Source organism: Etheostoma cragini, chromosome 17 (assembly GCF_013103735.1).
Source record: "Etheostoma cragini isolate CJK2018 chromosome 17, CSU_Ecrag_1.0, whole genome shotgun sequence".
Taxonomy (NCBI): Eukaryota; Metazoa; Chordata; class Actinopteri; order Perciformes; family Percidae; genus Etheostoma; species Etheostoma cragini.
In genome coordinates, this window is record NC_048423.1 from 9,678,806 (window position 1) to 9,697,714 (window position 18,909).

At 39.3% G+C, this 18,909-nt stretch overlaps 1 protein-coding gene across 18 annotated transcripts in view; it reads right to left on the reverse strand.

The window, feature by feature from the left end:
* The window catches only part of pcdh15a (protocadherin-related 15a), a 197,280-nt gene that overhangs the window by 108,790 nt on the left and 69,581 nt on the right, over positions 1 to 18,909 (reverse strand). For 14 of the 18 annotated variants that reach the window (XM_034897631.1, XM_034897632.1, XM_034897617.1 and 11 more), the window contains 2 exons: positions 12,161 to 12,175; positions 10,686 to 10,751 (listed from right to left, as the gene is read on the reverse strand). In XM_034897631.1, the coding sequence (XP_034753522.1) occupies positions 10,686 to 10,751; positions 12,161 to 12,175 (81 nt within the window). The remainder of the gene's footprint in view (positions 1 to 10,685; positions 10,752 to 12,160; positions 12,176 to 18,909) is intronic. The other 4 variants (XM_034897633.1, XM_034897622.1, XM_034897620.1 and 1 more) reach the window with 1 other exon arrangement.

Genomic DNA, 18,909 nt, shown 5'->3' on the forward strand with positions numbered 1-18,909 from the left:
AGGTTTTGCTGAAAATGTAAAGTTAGTTGCATTAGGGTTTATTGGTATAAGCTCAAAGTTCTCTTGGAAATATGCTTTAAACTGTATTCATGATCTTATTTAATTAAAGGTTCAGGGTTCCAAAAAACAAAAAAGCAAAGGAAAGCAAAGAAATAAGTAGATGTGAGAGAGTAAAGACAAGCAGTTAACGCTTACATAAAAATTGACGTGGAAACAGACAATTGTTGTTGCAGAAGGTCAGGATCAGTCAGGGAAAGAACTTTTGGTTTTTAATAGTGAACTTTTGGTTTTTAATTGCGTGACTAGGGTCGGTTATTCTTCAAAACCTTTCGATACTGGTACCAATAACAATTTTCTAAAACAAAAATGTATTACAACATTGCACACATTCAGCTACTACTACATGAACGGTCTCTGTGTAACATACTTCAGCCCACTTCAGGTGTTTTTGTTTCGCAACGTGGCATTAAAGCAAGGCATTTTTTGATACGCAATTCTGAAAAGTATTGAATTTGGTACCCAGACAATTGTTTAACATTACATCTCCAAGAAACCATGTACAATTCTTTTGAAAATAAGCACACTTGTACAGTAGGTGGTATGTTGTTTAAGGGTGCTAAAATTAATTTTGTGTGAAAATAGCTACAACTATTATGCACAGATATCTCTCATCTGAAAGCTGCAGGTTATAAATTCACAACAATTTACACTATAACTGATTCATTATGGAAGCTCTTCTTAACATGTTTGTCTTCTAAAGTGTCGTTAATGCCCACAAATGAACCATCTCTGTTTGCTCTCAGGAGAGAGGGGGGGGGGGGGGGGGGGGGGGGGGGGGGGGGGGGGGGGGGGGGGAACACACGCGCTCTCCCTCACAGCTGTTGCCTGGCTCAGTCTCACGAAAAAAACACGAGCAAAGTAAAAACTACTGCATAAACTTTATTTAAATAAAAGTACACCTACATGTACGCCTTAGATATTGCAATATAAGCCTTCAGCTGGAGTCCAATTTAACACAGCAACACTGTTGACCGCATCACTGATCTCTTTCTATTCCACATTCTTCCTAAAGCCTAATACCAGTTTTTAGGCTGCCAAACAGTACACACGTTACTGCATATTAAACTGACATGTCCGAGTTTCAATCTCCACCTCTGAAAAGTGCCGCTTCTTAGCCGGATTACGTCTGGCCATGTTGTAAATAGTAGGGGCGAGGCCTCAAAACCAAGAATATATTGGGGCGGGGTGTTTAAATTACGATTGTTTTCAACCGCTACATTTATCAATGTACTATCATTCTTACGCTTGGAATGCTGTCATACGAATGTTTCATGAATCCCACGTGAAGCCTGTGGTAGGAGGATTTCTCTGCTCATATCGGCGCTGGTTTCTACATTAGGTTGACAAATGAGGGTCAGTATGTGGATTTGGTTTTTCTCTTCAATATCATCTGCTCAGTCCACTGCTTTTTATAAGTGTTTTTTTAGTTGTGTATATCCTTCCTCCCCCTCCACAGACAAAGCATACATTTAGGCTCATTCCTTAATAAATTGAAATCAATGTAAGTATACAATGGAGCTGCTACAAAAACATGCACCAGCTGTCGTGGTGCCCGCTGTGCAGCATTCATAGCAAAAGTAAAATGTGTATTCAAGCCACAAACCACTGAGGGATTTAATATGACTGTCATCACTGCCTTACTCCGAATGTTAATAACCTCTGATTACTTTTGATGTAATTTTATATGAGAAACATTTGCCTGTTTATACATGTATGCCAAAGTAAAAAGAGTCAAAGAGACAAAGGAAAAATGATAAAGCCATATTGTGAATAGAAATCCCAAGTTCTTGCAGCAATCTCAACTCAGGAGAAACATTAGGTGTTTTTTTTTTTTTTTTTTATTTTTATACTGGATGAGGTGCATATCATATGTACGTGCATGCTGAGCTCATATGGGGCCCTGAGCATTATATTGTCAAGGTACGGCATAACATCCTGGCATTCTGTGGTGAAACTATCAACATGTTCCTATCACTTTGGCAGGCAGCTAATATTCCTCTGTGGACTGACTAAAATAGTCCAAATAAAGATATAATTTCCTCACTGCAAATTGATGAATAAAAATCACTATGGTACAATAGCGCAGTGATTCCAAATGCCAGTCAATTGGGAATGTCAAAAAAATGACTCTGGAAATGTCATTAGCCCAGGGGCTGACATATCAAATACTCCTGGGATTTTGGGATGTGAAAAGTGTATTTTTGTTTACCTAGAGATCGTTGTAATGAAAGAGTTGCTAGTTTGACAACTTTCCAGAGTTGTAATTTCCTTTATCAGAGTATTAAAAACCTATTTGAAGTATTTTGGCATCTAATAAATCTGTAACTAAAACCGGCCTTCCTGGTTTGTATTGTACTATTCCTATACAGTACAGTTTGAAAAATGGCACCTCACGCCTCTGCAGGATTCAGGCTGACTTGCAAATGATGAACGTGCTCAAAAAGGTTAGAAAAAGCAATGTCTTTCGCTCATGGCCAGTTATGGTTATTGTTGCCTGCCCACACAGATTTGTGTCTAAAGTTCTCTACGGTGATAACTTGTACTTTTTTATTAGGCTGGTTGAGTATTTTAAGTCTTTGTGTATGAAGAAGAAAAAATTCAGGTGTCTCTTTTCTTGCTTGATAAATAAGCCTGTAAGATCGATTTCATTTGTTGTACTATGTACTGTAGGTATAGGTATGTTTGTTATTACCCGTCAGTTTGTTTTAATAATGGTTGCCCACATCCACTAATCGCATAAATTCATAATAATGTGATGGGGGGGTTGTTTTGTAGGCCAGATTTCAGTGTGACAAGAACAATGTAGGCAGCCCCTATACATTCATATGAGTAAACTATATAAATAATTTGGCCACAAATACAAAAAAAGCATTTCTGGTGTACGACCGAATCAGCAAAAAAACATCAATCCAATCGTGCAATGATATTTTTGATGATGCGGTCAAAGAGGGCAAGAGGTGCGAACACTTTATAAATGCAGCAAACATGTTGGCACTGTGGATGTACTGTCAAAACTGTCAACAAGGTGCTGACAGGAAGAAGGTACCGGGTTCGAAACCCTGGTTGGGCCTTTCTGTGTGGCAATGTTCTCCCCACCAGTAAAAATATGTTCCCCTCCCTATACGCTGGTGTGCATCACCCAGTTGGCTGAAGTGCTTTGAGTGTCTATGATAAACCAGTATATAAATGTCACGAATTGAAAAAAAGGCACAGTGTGGGTGAAGTTGAACTCCGAATGCATAAGAGCAGTCCACTGAATATCCTGACTTTACAACAATGCATAATAAGCATGGTTAAATCTCCACGGTAACATTTCTGTTGTTAAACAGCACACATTCTGCTTGCAAATTTGAATTCCTTGAAAACAAGATCAAAACATGAAATATGAACGACCAATAATTTGTATGTCTGTTAAGCCTAATGTGAGGATTAATCTAATCCACAATCTCATTACAATATGCTGAAAATTAATTGGTGAATGCTGTATTATCTTATTAACAGAGGAATGTAAATTACCAGCTGACAACCTCAAAGCAATTTAACAATACAGACAATAAGTCCTACAAGTTGTGGTATAATATAGAATAAATAATCAATATTTCATGACGAGGTACCATCACAGAGAAAAAACCTTGGGCCTTTCTGTTGATAACGAGCGGTTTGCAACTCTGAAGACTCTTAATCTTAAAAAACCTTAATTTCATTGCAGTGTTAACAGTTATGAGCCAAAAAAGTACCAGTATCATAAAAATCACCCCAGGCATTAATATGGTGTCCACAAACTTGGCATGGAGAGCTCCGGGATCTTTCTATTTATGATGCCGTCAACAGTGTTGCCTCTGCACCGTTTGGGAAAAAAACTCTTTAATTGCCAAGTGAGTTAAAAAGTTTGGCTTCCAGTTTAAATGCCTTACTTATAATACATAGTCAATTTCCACTGTGTTCCACTGTTTTGGAACAGCTTATGTTGCGGGGTTACTCTGGCAGAGGCCAACACGTAACCTTTAACTTTTAACTGCAGTCATCTCTCCACTCGTCTGAACCACAGTAGTGTCGGAAAACTAGCAACTAGCATTCTGCTCTATAGTCTCTTCAAAAAATAGAAGGGAGATGCTGCAGCAAAAGAACACAGGGAATCCCTTATAGAGACTTGAAGAAAATAAATATGTATTGTATGATGACAATATTAATCTGAGTAAACAATCCCACCATATTCTCGGGAAAACCAGTTGAATAATGCAGTAAGGGCTGTGTGCTCACACCAGGACCAGCAGTCTTAAAAAAATTTTTTTTTTCTTTCTAGTAATAGAAAAAAAACAGTATATTGCAGAACGTTCACTTAACATTTATTTTTTCTAATTATACTTTAAGTAAACACGTTCAATTTCGGAGCAATTTACATTGATATCTTAAATAATGTTAACAGTTCAGGTCAACACATGAAAGGCCAGTTTTATAGCGTAATCAGAATAAGCACATTGTGGGTTAAACAGGAACAAAACACATTGTGCAGACTGTTTATCTCGACAATATTCTATAATTGCTGTCTTTATTTGCACATCAAACATTAAAATATGTTCTCAACTTTTGAAGACAAACAATAGCATTAACACAACTAGTGGTCTAATTAGGGGCAAACAGAAAGGAAAGTACAGGCTGTTGCTAGCCAATTTAAATCTGATAAACAAAGACCTCCAGCATCTGGAAACAAGACTCAACATAAATTATTATATAAAAAATAATGGCTTGTCGGGTGCATAAACCACACAAAATATAATTGTTGTACTGATGTAGGCCCAATGTACGGCATGTTGTGAATTGAGCCTCACTGCATGTCCCGCCCTCCCGTTTTGCTCTCTAATCCACAAGGAGCAGGTGTTGTGCACTAATCCTGCCTATCGGCTATCCTCTAATTATATATTGATGACCTAGCAATCATCACAACTAGAGTTGATCATAGAAGCGAGACCTGTGTGTGTGTGTGTGTGTGTGTGTGTGAAACACACAATAGGGAACAGAGATAATGTGTTCAAACCCTAATCAGACATCTGCATGGAATTGTAAAAATAAAAGTGCAGCATATACCCACACACACTCACAAACACTAACTGCACATGAACAGACACAAGCACAAACATGCACACTTTGCAAATGAGCCAATGGGTGTGCGCACCAAACAACAGTGCTTGTTTTGTTTGGGTAACAGATTCACAGCTCCACACAATCAAATTGGCCACTTGGGTAGCTCCAGCCACATTTGACCAGAAGTTTCCTCTCCCGCTACGTTGCAGTTATTAGGCAGAACAGCAATGTCCAAAGTCCTTATCAGCAAAATTAAAGCTAAACTTTTGAGACTACCAAATATATTTAATTTTTTATAAATTCAAGTGCACTGCATCAGATGTTAGACATAAAAATTATGATTTCTGTTTAAAATTAAATGTCAACTATTTTGCGGTTAGGAAAACACCATCTACGTCTGATAGACAATGCAAACCCCAGACTCTGGGACAAGGGTTTGGTTTGAGATAATGCTTGCTAACCTGTCTGCAGTAATCATTATAATGAACAGGCGGGAGAAAATGAGCCTTATTGTGCTCTCAGGCCAATTAAATGTGTAGTGTATGTAGTAAAAAGTGAAACTATAATTTATATACAAATCTGCAGAAAAAGAACCAGAAGCATTGTTATGAGAACCACACTAAATGTCCTGGGGCTACTGCGAGTAACACCAGCAACTATATATCTCGATATAAATATATACTGAACGAAATTATAAACGCAACACTTTTGTTTTTGCCCACATTTTTCAAGAGCTTAACTCAAAGATCTAAGACTGTTTCTACATGTACACAAAAGACCTATTTCTCTCAAATGTTGTTCACAAATCTGTCTAAATTTATGTTAGTGAGCAGTTCTCCTTTGCCGAGATAATCCATCCACCTCACAAGTGTGGCATGTGAAGATGCTGATTAGACAGCATGATTATTGGACAGGTGTGTCTTAGGCTGGATACAATGAAAGGTCACTCTAAAATGTGCAGTTTTATCATACAGCACAATGCCACAGACGTGCTAAGTTTTAAGGGAGTGTGCAATTGGCATGCTGACAACAGGAATGTCCACCAGAGCTGTTGCCCGTGAATTAAATGTTCATTAGGGGTGTCTGTACCCATCTGGAGGGTTAGCCCATTGTTGAACTAACCTCAAAAGGAAATGTTACTTCCTTCCAGGTGCAACTAATGGAATAAATATTATAGATTCCTCGTTTAGATCTGAGGAAGTTTTTAAAATTGCCCCTAACTTTGAACAACACATTTGATTTCCAGCCAGTGTGTTTGTTCTTAAAATGTACGACTTATATTCACCAAAAGAAGAATAAAAAATTCAAAGACAATTTCTAAGTGTATTAATCACATTCCATATTTTAAGCCTAAGGTGTCCTTACAGGTGCATAACAATAATACATGTATCATATAGTGTTCCTACAATAAGCTAGGAATTGCGTCTGGAAAGATGAAAGAGAGAGAGAGAGAGAGAGAGAGAGAGAGAGTGAGAGAGAGCAGTAGAGATAAGAAAGGAAAAGGTTTTGAACAGACTAACGAAACAAAAGATTAATGTAAAGGAATGAAGTGACAGCGAGTATGGTCCAACTAATGACAAGCTCTGGGGAGAGAAACAATGTGAGGGATTGAATTAACTTTATGGACAGTGGCTAATGAGTCCATGGTGGCTGAGTAAAAACACTCACGTAGCCTGGCTCATCTCATTAATTGTTTAACCCTGCTAACACATTTAACACTTTGAGTTGCCTCCAACACCCTTTGAATCCTAGAGGCAAACAAGTAGACACAGGACTTGGTATTTTACTCACGCTGCACAACTCCATAAGAGTGATAGAGGGGAGACCTTTAAACAGATTGCATGATCTGCACTCTATATATTCTGTTTGCCATCGTTTCAGCTCCATCAAATCTTTTAATGCCGTGTCAAGTGTGCTCTGTGGCCAGTTGTCTGGGGTCTAAAAACGGAGTCTCAACACAACACACAATTAAAACGATAAAAGCAAGGCGTTGACAATAGACCAGAGAAAAGAGCTGCCTGAAATACTGCAAAATGTTTAAGTGGCTCTCTTTGTTTGTCTTCAGACTCTGGTGCAGTTGTCACTTTACTTCTATTATACAAGCTTTCTGCGGTTGACTTTGGTGCAAGTTTAGAGATGAGCGTGAAAAGGCAGGGAAAAGACAAAGACATCGAGTGTAAGTGTAAGGAAATTGCACAGGAACATTTAATGAACACTCAATTGAGGAGAATTTAGGATTACACAGTACAGTGTGCTGCCATCCCAACTTCTGAAGCTTCCTGTCTTCCTAAAGGTGTATTTAAAGTCATGCTGGAGGTGTTAAGTTTAGCTGAACCTTCAAACAAAACAAAGATATTGCAGGCGGCCAAATAGCTCAGCACAGACGAAATGTGTTGTGTTTACTTTCTTTATGGCCTTGGCAGGGTAAGCAGCACTGTCTTACACAGCTGCTACATCTCCCGTCAACTATGGAGGCCCAAAGTTGAACAACTCCTCTGCCTGGAAAGGTTATGAGTATATGTTGGACACTGACCTGAATGACATACACGGAAATCCACAACATATACTGTATATTTTTATAGTAAGTGTCATCTGAGTAGTTACTGTGTGTGACTGTTACCTGCCAAAGCAAAACGGCAATAACCAAATGGCTTTCACGACTACTGGTGATTAGGTTTGATTACCTATCAAACCGTGTGTGGAAATTCAGTGTATCCTGGAGGTAATATTTAAAGGTCAAGCATGCATTTGACTGAGTGATACGATCACTTGCATCATCAACATGTGGAGGAATTCACTTTAATTGCCTCATTCAAGTGGATGTCAGCCTTTCTCAAGATGCAATTATTTATCAGCTTTTAGAGTGAATCTACCTTGGCAGAGACAGCATATAAAATAATTCTAATTTGATTCCTTTTTAATAAAGCCCTTCAGAAACACTTCTAATTTTCTATAATCTGTTGCACAGTATGCAGAGGGTTGACAGCATCCTCACACACTTCAGGCAATAGTTTTTTTAAATATTATTTTTGGGCTTTTCCGCCTTTAACTTTTGAAAGGACAGTTAGGTGAGAAAGGGGGAAGACATGCAAGAAATCGTCACAAGTTGGATTCAAACCCTTCAAACCTCTCAGTATATGTGTACCTTCTCTACCACTGATCCAACCTGGCCAGGTTCAGCCAATAGTTGATACAAATTATGAATTTGCAGAGACAAGATAAAGGCTCACTTATTTATGAACACGCTGATTTCCCAATGCTATTGTAGTAAGCTTGCTGTCAATGAGAAAATACCCCCCCCTTTCCTCTCTCCTCCTATCCAGCTGCCCCAATCCTATGAGATAGAAATCTATTCAATCTGATTAACTGCTTTTGGATTTAGCTCAAAGGCTGAATAAACAAAGGAGCCTATAGGAAACAAGCTTTGCCTTCCCAATTGAGATCTACTCTGCAAGTGAGTTAGACTTCATGTGTTGTGTCTGGCACCTGTCAGTGGGTCTGCAAAGCAGCAGCTTGGATAAATTAAACATGTTACGCTTCATTTGAGCAACTGGGTTGCTATCCCCTCGTGCATCTGCTTCTCTAAAGTAAAAACTTCCAAGAATAAAACATAGCACACTGAAATTAAAAGAAGAAGCTACAACCAAGAAAATGGGATTCTTTCACAATGTCTAAGCCCGGGTTTATTGGATTAACTGAGTCAAATATAATTCCATCCCAGACAATAAATGAATGAACAACTGTTGATCAAATATAAGGCCGTGACAGGTGCAAATGTTTCTGAGCAACTCACCTCTCCCACAAGCAACCCTATCCTTTCTTTGCTTTTCTGACTGATGGCAAATCTGTTCTTCTGGGGAGCCGAAGAAAACAGGAATTTAAATGTATTTCTTGTCATTGTTTCCCGACCTCGGACAAACAAAGCAAGACAGAGGGGTAATTATGTTGTTTGCTTTCCCATTCACTGACATAAGTGAATATAAAAGCAATTGCTCAGTAAAGATTAAATCTTATTACATGTCATTTGTATGGTTTCTGTGTGACAGAAGAGAAGAGATGGAACACATTTAGAAGGATAATTGCTCGGGTCAATACCGGCTGGTTGCCTGTTTTACATTCCATTATGGGATGGATGGGCTCTGGGCTGTTTCATCACGGCAAGATAAATAAAAGGTTGGTGGAGCCAGAAGAGACCTGTATCCCAGGTAAATGAGTGCTTTATGTGGAAGATTAGCGCAAATCCCTCACACGTGGGCCGAGGGAGGCTTTCGGATGCAGGCTTGGCTACCTCCATCTCACACATTCCCCCGGCAATCGATCAAAGCCCCAAATCACAACTGCACACACACAGAGGAAGGAGTAGGTGACACAGGATGACAGCCTGAATTGGAGGCTATTGCATTGACGAATGGCAGCCTCATCTGACACAGAGCCACCCAATCATAATCCTAGGATACAAATATGCACATAAGGTGTATGCATGTGCACACACAGTTTCTCCTTAAAAACCACCCACAAAGCAGTGCCCGGAGCAGATATTGCAGGTGGAGTGGATCATCTGTGGAACAGCATTCTGAGTGTATAAACAAGCTCTGGATTTTATCTTCAGTCAGAGCTGCTCATTAAACTCTATTAACCTGCAGTACTAATATCTGCAGGGAGAACTGAGGCGAAAACACACCTGCTCCATTTAGGGGAATGCATTTCTCATTTCTACAAAAACATATAGCTCCTCCCCAGGCAGCAGTCAGCCCTCCCTACGCACGCGCACACACACGCGCATACACGCACACACGCAAACACACACACCCACACACACACACACACACACACACACACATACACACACACACAAAGAGAAGAAAACTATAGAAAGAAAGCTGAGTAGTAGGTGCAGGTGATGGAGAGACTAGAAGAAGATAAAGAAAGAGGAGAAAAAGAGGAGAAGAATTGTTGCACCTGATCCACTCAAGTGTCTGTCTGCTCTATGCATCAGCAATTTATGTGCTGCAGTAGCACAGGTATACCACAGTAAAGACAACCTGCGTTGGGAGCACACAACTCATTAATGGAGCCCCATGTCACATCTGTATGCCAAACACCATCTGTATTCACTCACTCAGACAGACACACAAACAAACAAAAAACACACACACACACACACACACACATACACACCCCTGTTTTACCCAGGGAGAGCGGAACAAATACACACCAAGAACAACTAGAATTTATTTATTTTTAATTTAAAATAGAATAAAAATGACAATGCAATATGCCTGACAAAACCCCTCCCATAACCAACCTGTCCCAAGAGATCACCAGCTGAGCGACTGTTCTCCATTACACTACAACACTGAGCAGTCCCGGTAGGGGAAGTATTATTATGTATTGCATAACCAAAGCAACAGAAATAATCCCAAATGTGTACTGTAATCCAAGCCACTTGAGTTCAGAAGCATTTACCATACTGGAATACAGAATGAAGTGGAGCAAACATACAGTAAGTGAAGAGAGTAGGTGGGCAACTGATTAGTACATACCATTGGGGCTCTCCTCATCAATGGTCACTATGGTTGCAGGGGGGCCTGGCCGGGACAGTTTACACTCTGCATAATGCAAAAAGAAAAAGCAGATGACATCAAATAAACTTAATCCCACTGTAATATATTTTAATCATTTCATTTGCAATCCCAACAGTTTATTGTGCTTCATGGCAGTTTATGAAAATTACTGCTTATTTTGTACATTTCAGATGGAGATATTATACTTTTGAATTCACAACATTTATTTTACTGATATAATTATTTTTTCCAGATTACAATTTTACATTTAAAATAAAAAACTGATAAAAATGCAATGCATTGTTAAAGCTGAATCCAGTGTTATCTACTTGAGGCCCCTTGTCACATGTTATATGTTTATGAGGTTTTGGCAGTTCCACCAAAAAGACATGTGCCTTTTAAACTTCTCAGATAGTTTGATCAAAAATTGTTGTTTAAAGCCTAAAGAGTTAAGATGATTTCATATTTCAACACAAAAGCCGTAATTTAAGAAAGTTCCAAAAAATGAAAACAAATTTATATAACAGAACTCTGTTTTTTTGGGTTTCTATACCCTACCAACCCTAGATTTTTTCTTGGGACACATGGGGGCCGATGACCTACAGTATCTAGGGAACCGCCGGACCAAAGTACCTTAATTTATTTAGAAAGTAGTTTTAACTAGCTATACAGCTACTTACAGTACGCATTGATGCATCAGTAAAACAATTTTAATAATGTAATATATAATAATGTGGGCTGTTTTTCAGCAGAATGAGTATTTTTTACTTTCATTATTTAAAGTAATTTGGCTGCACACACTTTAAAAAGCACTGTACAATTTACTTATTTTGAATTTTAAATGAAGGCCTGATAGCCTACAGCAATGCCAGAACAACATTGCAACCCAAAAAAAACTAACATGCAATCACTGACATTGTTAATATTTCATTGGTCTGAGGAAATAAACCTCAAAATATTGTTTTAGTGTCTCTGTCTTGCCATAAGCTGTCACATTGACAAATCTTTTTGTAGCAGGTGGCATCTATGACTGATACCGCACAAACATCAACAGGAATGGTCTGTGCGATACTGACACCAGACAAACAGGGTGGTCAAAGCATGTGGCAACATCATAAGCAGAGCACTGACGACAGTGGATTCACAGATGGGAGGTCACAGCAGCTAGATGGTACGAGCACATGGGACACAGGTAATGTCGGCTTGACAGACAGCACCAGATGGGGCAGCAGGAAAGGTGGAGAGGAGGAGACAGGAGGAGGGGAGGTGTCTGGTGTTGAGGAACAGGCGCTGCAAGGCGACAGGCTCTGCAGTTGATGTGAGGAAAGTTCAGGATTAAATGTCTTTCAACAAGGAACACAGATTGGAGATGGAGGTGGAAGAACATAGTGAAAGGGGATGTAGGAATGTAATGAAACCAAAGGAAAACAGACAACGGATGGTAGCCCTCTTACCCTCATACTGCCAGTCTGAAGCGGTCAGGGGTTAGTTGAGCCAGAGGGAAGCAGAGCAGAAGCAGGGAAGAAAAGAAAAGCATGAAACAGTTGGTTGAGGACCAGCTCTGATGTTAGGAAAAGAGAAAAACAGACAATTATTTAAAAAAAGAACAGATATTAGAAAATAGGGGGAAAGAGAGGCAGTTTAAGAGAGGCTATTCTCTAAAAGCCTCTGCTAGAGAAACGGTGTATGTTAGTGAACAACACCACATACAGTTCTCGCAAATATGGCCAGCTGATCTCTTCTTGCTGCCAGAAAAGCTGCCGGCTGACATTATACCAGCAAGGTAGAGGCAGTATGGTGCAATACAAACATAAATCAATTCAAAAACTAAAACACATTTTCTCTGTAAATTACGTGGTACCATGTGTTCTGGAAAAAAACAACATGAAAGAATGGAACCCACTATTCAGCATCTCCTCCCATCTTTCTTTCTTAAAATTGCTCTGTCTCTACATCTCGACAGTTATTGAATCTCAAGCAGCTTGCTGTAAGCTGGTGTGCACTTACATTACATGTAATCAGAGATGGCGAGAGAAAAAAAGACGCATGGTCAATGACACCAGCCAGTCATCGCTCTTGGGTTTCACACTGGCCTTCTGTTGCCTGACTTCACTTGTGCAACTACACCTGTTGCAAGATGCATAACAGTGGATAGTGTTCTTATTAAATATGCATGCCCATGAGCCTTTACTAATGTGGTCGTTTAAAAGTGTATTCTAATTAGAGATAAAAACCTTAGGATGCGATGTTGCTGGCTTTTTAATTATGGCAGTTTCCAAAGTGCAGATACACAAAAATGTTAGCAATTGCATGGCAATTAAAACCTGAGGCTAGGGTGGGAAATATTTCATGCATATCATTGATTGCATTTACATGTTCTCGTATTAAATTTAAGTCAGTGTAATGATCTGGACATTAAAAAAGGGTATTTATAGCTGAGATTTACATCCATGCAGCACATCTTGCTACAGATGTGACTGTGGGAAAATCCTTTCTCGTTACAGGACAATATATGTCGGGAAGCATATACAATAACGATCAACACATACTCCTCTTGCTAATTCCTAAGGTGCACTCACTGTTTGTATTAAGATGTTCTATGATTATATAGCAATTGGAAAACCTGTACCCATGTGCTGAAGAAATAGAAGGAGAGGGTTTCCTTTAATAGCGACAAAAAGAACAGAGCAAGTGGGTCACACCTTGCAAACGTAGACATAAACAACAAGCAACATCAAAATAAGTATGCAAATCTGCTCTGAGAGAATATACTCAGTGTGAAGTAGAAAGAATATGCACATGTGTGCGTGTGTGGAATAGAAGTTAGTTGCACTCGTTTTGAGAAGCTTTTTAAGGGATCACAGACAGTCTGTTTTGTTAGTTTTGCGTGTGTGTGTGTATGTGAGCAGAAAAAAAGTATAGTGCTTCCATTTGCAATAATAATGGATCAATTTTGCAATTAGAGCACACACACATGCACTGAGGTGTGAGGTACCCACATAAACACGCATGTGAATACAAAGACATACTTAAAGCAACAAAGTGTGCTCAGTCATGTGCACTACGAAATTAAAAGGAACTCAACCTATTTCCAAAATGTACAACTTTTACCAGTGGGTTATATTTCCTAATGCTATTCTACACCAAGCCTTCCTCACAATAAAAGCCTTCTAGAACAATAAGTCACTACCTCCAGGTTCTCGGGGTACACAACGGTGTAAAAAATGTAGTAAAAAAGTCTAAACCAAATCTCTTGTGCACCTTCCTCCTGCAGCACTCAAGACGAAAATGTAGGATGAAACCTGCAGGCACTGACACACATACAGTAAACATACATGATTAAAAAACAACTTATGAATTTATCCACTTATCTAGAAGACCCTGACAAATCCTAAAACGATATGTGGCACTGTGTGTTTAATATCCCACCCCCCCTCCCCCCCATTTAAATTTCTAACTGAGTGAAGCTAAAGTCTTAAAACACAAGGTAACTAATGTCTCTGTTGTCTATATGCCACAGGGGATTCTGGGTTGATATGTTTTGAATGGGTGGTGTTGTTCTGGCTTGACTCAGCTTCATCAGCAGAGGGGGCTCTAGGTTTTACACATGGCTGGGTTTCACTAGCTGACGCCAGCAGCGCAAAAGTATACGTGATGAACAAGTTTAAGTGTACATGCTACAGGACCTGATCTTTGATTTCATATTTCCTACAGGTAAGCTAACTAGACATCAGTAATTTATTTTATTAGAGCTTTAGTTATCAACTGTGACATTAAGAGACATTAAATTTGACTGAGTTAATGCCTTGTGTGTCTAAGATGACGAGCGCCGATAGTAACTACTTTGGTTGCTGAACACAAGCTACTGCCTTTCAGTGTCAGCCTTAAGGAGTGAAACAAATGTTTGGGGACATGTGTGGTTAAGACAGTATTGAGAGCAGATGGTGTAAAACGAAATGGACCGAGTAAATGTGGTAGAACACTGTTTGGCTGTATGTGTTGTTTAGCAGGCCAGGCTATTGCTAATCACCGGTAAGCGCGAACACTACAGCCTGAGTCTCATGAAGGTGAAAGGGAGCATTTTATGATGTTTTGATAAGTGGCGTGTGCGGTGGTCGGTGTTTAGAGCCTTGATTCTGATGCATTTGGGAATGATACAGTGGCTGGCTGTGGGTCAAAGAAGTTATGTTAGATGGTTCAGTTCACGGGCATAATTCATGGAGGTTTAAAAACTGTGAGTAATGAATGAGACAGGTTTGTAAATTGTTCAGTCTGGAATAGAGCTTTTGTTTCCATTGCTTCCCTGTTTATATATGTTAAGAAGAGTTATGAAACTAGCTGACGCCAGCAGCGAAGAAGTAGAAGTCTACGTGATGAACATGTTTAAGTGTACATGCTACAGCTTCTGATCTGTGTTTTCATATTTCCTAAAGGAAATAACTGTGCTGATAAATGCGTCACCTCATTCTTAAAAGTGTACCAGGTACATCCTTGAATTAGAACAAAAGCAGTGCGGCAGAAGGATGGCGTTTCAAATGCCAGAGAAAAGCCAAGCTTTTCTTGAAATACAATGGAAATATGGACTATGTACACACATAATGCAGAGTAATATGGAAAGAAAGGGATAAAGAGCAAAGTGTAAATATCAAATGAGTTGTGCCCTTCTCAATCTGTGAAAGTGAATGTTGTGTATGTCTCATGAGGGAATGTGATGTGGTCGCTCAAAATGATAACCAGTCAAAAACAATACAGTGCGGAAGGGTGGGAGCTAGATGAAAGACGCAGTCGATCACACAGCTAAGGGAGAGTGGTGTGCAGCAGCATGGGGAGCTCTGTTACTGAGGTCTATAGTTTTTCAACAAATCTGATCAACAGACTTGGGGTTGTGTGTGTTTTTAACAGTATGTGTCTCCTATCAACATTATTTCTTGGGTAAAATGTTATGATTGTAAAAGGGCTGGGGATTTTTTTTAAAGAGCTGTCGGCCTTGGTCTTGACACAAATCAATAATAACATTAGAAAGGAGTAGGCGGGTGATGGAACATCATGTGTCAGTGGATGAAAGAAACAATGTGTCTTTAACTGTATTTTAGTTTAAGTGTTGACTAAGTCATATGAAATAAACAATGGCCAAAGCCACTCAACAGGTAATTTAGACTGATCAGGGACACAAAACTATCTAGTTTAGGAGGATGAAGACTGGGAGTCAAGATGAAATCAAACATATTAAAGTCTATCTGCCAAATTTCCAATCCAGTTTTGCTGGATTCTATTCGTATGTCTGAGGATGTTTGAGAGATTCAATATTGTATATTTCCGAAACCTATTAATGTAAATGCACTGTATGTCAACAGTGTAATAAAACACAGCTTTCCTGGTTGTTAAACACTGCTAGCATTGTTCCTAACAGTGGCCGACAGAGTTAATATGTTAATTAGTTTAGATTGACCCTTCTAAACAAGGTCAGAAGGTACCATTGACTCGAGAGGAAATGCCCAAGGTGCGGACTGAGCTGTGTTTAGCTGGCTGCCTCGCCTACAAACCCTCAACTATGAGAAGAAGAAAAAAGTATTATTGGCCAAAACCGCATATTTCAATGATATTTAAACATCTGTGAGATTACAGTACATTAGGTGTTCAGCACATTAACAGGCCAACTAGTTGTGGACACAAAAGTAAAAACAAAACCTTTATTATTAGACACTTTATTTGTTCACATAAAACGTCCAGGGAGTAACTTAGGGTTCAGTGTCTTGCACATTGACACTTTGACAACATGCCAGAGGAGCTGGGGATCAAACCACCAATCTTATTGTTGAGGGCTGACCCACTCTACCTCTGATCCACAGCCACCCCAAGCCCAAATGGACCCAGATGAATAGTACTGTAAATAGTTTGCACACTGTTGTATGTTCCTACTATATATGTTGTATTACCAAGGGAACATAACTTCAAAGCCAATCATTTGATTCAACTTGTTTTTATCTCACACAGCAGGAGCACTGCTGACTAACTTTGGTTTGTTGGCATGCTGCACAAAGTTGTCTTAAAAAAGAACAACTAAGAGCTGTGGAGTTGTGCTTATGACTCTCTCCCAGTCCTTAGCTGATACATAATGGGCTTCAATAGATAAAATAACATTTATTTTAACAACCTGATGTCTTTTTTCCAAATGAAAGTATCGGGTAGGCGTGGGATGGTGTCTGAGATTTAAAAAAGAGGGGAATAATAACAAATGCAACAACCAGAAATCAATAACTAATATGTAAATAGGGCCTTACCCTACGCAATCAAGATCTTCAAATTGTGGCCTCTTGGTAATTACCTCTAACCAAAAGAGATCTTCTCACTAATCAGCCTAACAATGTTGATTTGAAGCTGTAAAACTGCAATTACAAAATTATTATTGATTGTCTCTCAGAGGAATTAGGTGGAAAAACGGGGTGCAAGCAAGCCTCAATCAATCTGTAGAATGCTTGTGATTGAACAAATCAACATGTTGCCTTGCAAAACCATGACATACAATTGATAAAAGCTGGGCAGAATTTATCAGACAATATTACCAAAAACAAGCTTGTTTAAGATTTTTGCTTTTAACAGACAGCGACTCTTCAACACCTTGGGACTTCAAAATATACTTAGCTTGGATTAACCTCATAATATAATAAAATAATATACTGTATATTTAAAAGAAATAGTGATAAAGACCCAATGAGTCGAATTGTGAAACTGTTGAGATTCATTTTGGGGCAGTGGTGGGGATATTGTCATAATTAACTAGAAGGTGTTTTAGGGAATGCAAAGGGGGCCTATATACTATATTGGATAACATTAAAGCTTTCATATGCACCACCAACATACTTTAGTTTTTTTTTTCTATACATAGTTCTTTAATCATACTTTTTAAATGAGACGGTCTGAGATGCAAAGAACATCCCAAGAAATTCAAGTCTGTACAGCTTATGGACCTCAATATTACTAACGCAACAAGGCAGTGCTTACTGACATTTAGTTTCAAAGGGATTTTTTACCTGACACTCTGTTCAATAGCCTGTGCTTTCCTGTGGCTTCATCTGCAAAAGCACATTTTTAGCAACCAATAAATCAAACTGCTGCTCTCTGGGAGTGGAGATCCAAAAAAACTGACTTTAAAGGACAACTAACCAAACAGGCAGTATGGTAAAAGAGCCTGCACTGTCACAATTAATCTGGCACCTTTACAGCCATCCTACAAAAGGATCAGAGGCATCTTATTTAAATAACTAGGAAGAGCATATCATTTTACATTTACAAACTGCAGCAAAACACGGTGGCCCTTTCGAGATGTGGGCAGCCACTCATTGAAAATTATAAAAGAAGCGGAGGGAGTGAAACAAGAAAGAGGCAGAGAAAGAATCTTGAGAAAGGGCAAAAGCACCGAAGAGGAAACTCAAGAGCTAATTTGTCATCCTTTAGATGGATGGCAAACGGCCAACTCAACACGAGGTTCCTCTCATCATAAAACGTCTCGTACTATATGTCCATATGCAACCATAAATGAGTCTGCCCTTTCATATAAATATCAGGACCTATGTGATGATAAGAAAATGTCAAAGAGCCTATGAAAAGCTCCTCCAGCACGGACAGGAAAATCTAGTTGATATTTTTTCTTCTTTTAGCCAACACCAATGGTCCATCTGAGGAAGGGATGACAACCTCTGGTTTGACAAGCATCTACTTAAAAAAACTTCAAGGTTGGATGTTAGAGGTATCACTAATCCCTGTGGTGGCAGGCAGCCCAGGATAGGGATCATTGGAGACGGAGCAAACAGGGAGACTGTTTTAATTTCCCAGTTGGAATGGTGTTTATTTTGAATGGATCCATGTGGGACGGAGGGGCATTCTGGGTTAAGTCCAGCAGGGCCTGGCAAAGGACAACAAGACAGACAAAGGGCAGTTGTCCAGTAACACACATTGCCAGGTAATGGCTGCACATGGGCTGACAGCAGGTCAAAACCAGTGAGCACTCAGTGTTAAACAATTGGAGCCAATAGTCCACAGGGATTGGCTGTCAAAGCTGTGCATTACAGTTCACATTAGTAACAGCCCCTTCTTGTTCCCAGTATACACCACTGGTCATTTCTTTGTCACATCTCAAAACCTAAACCTTTTAACACAAGGGTTGTTCATATAGTTCAAATTGCAGATTTTTTCTTATAACTTC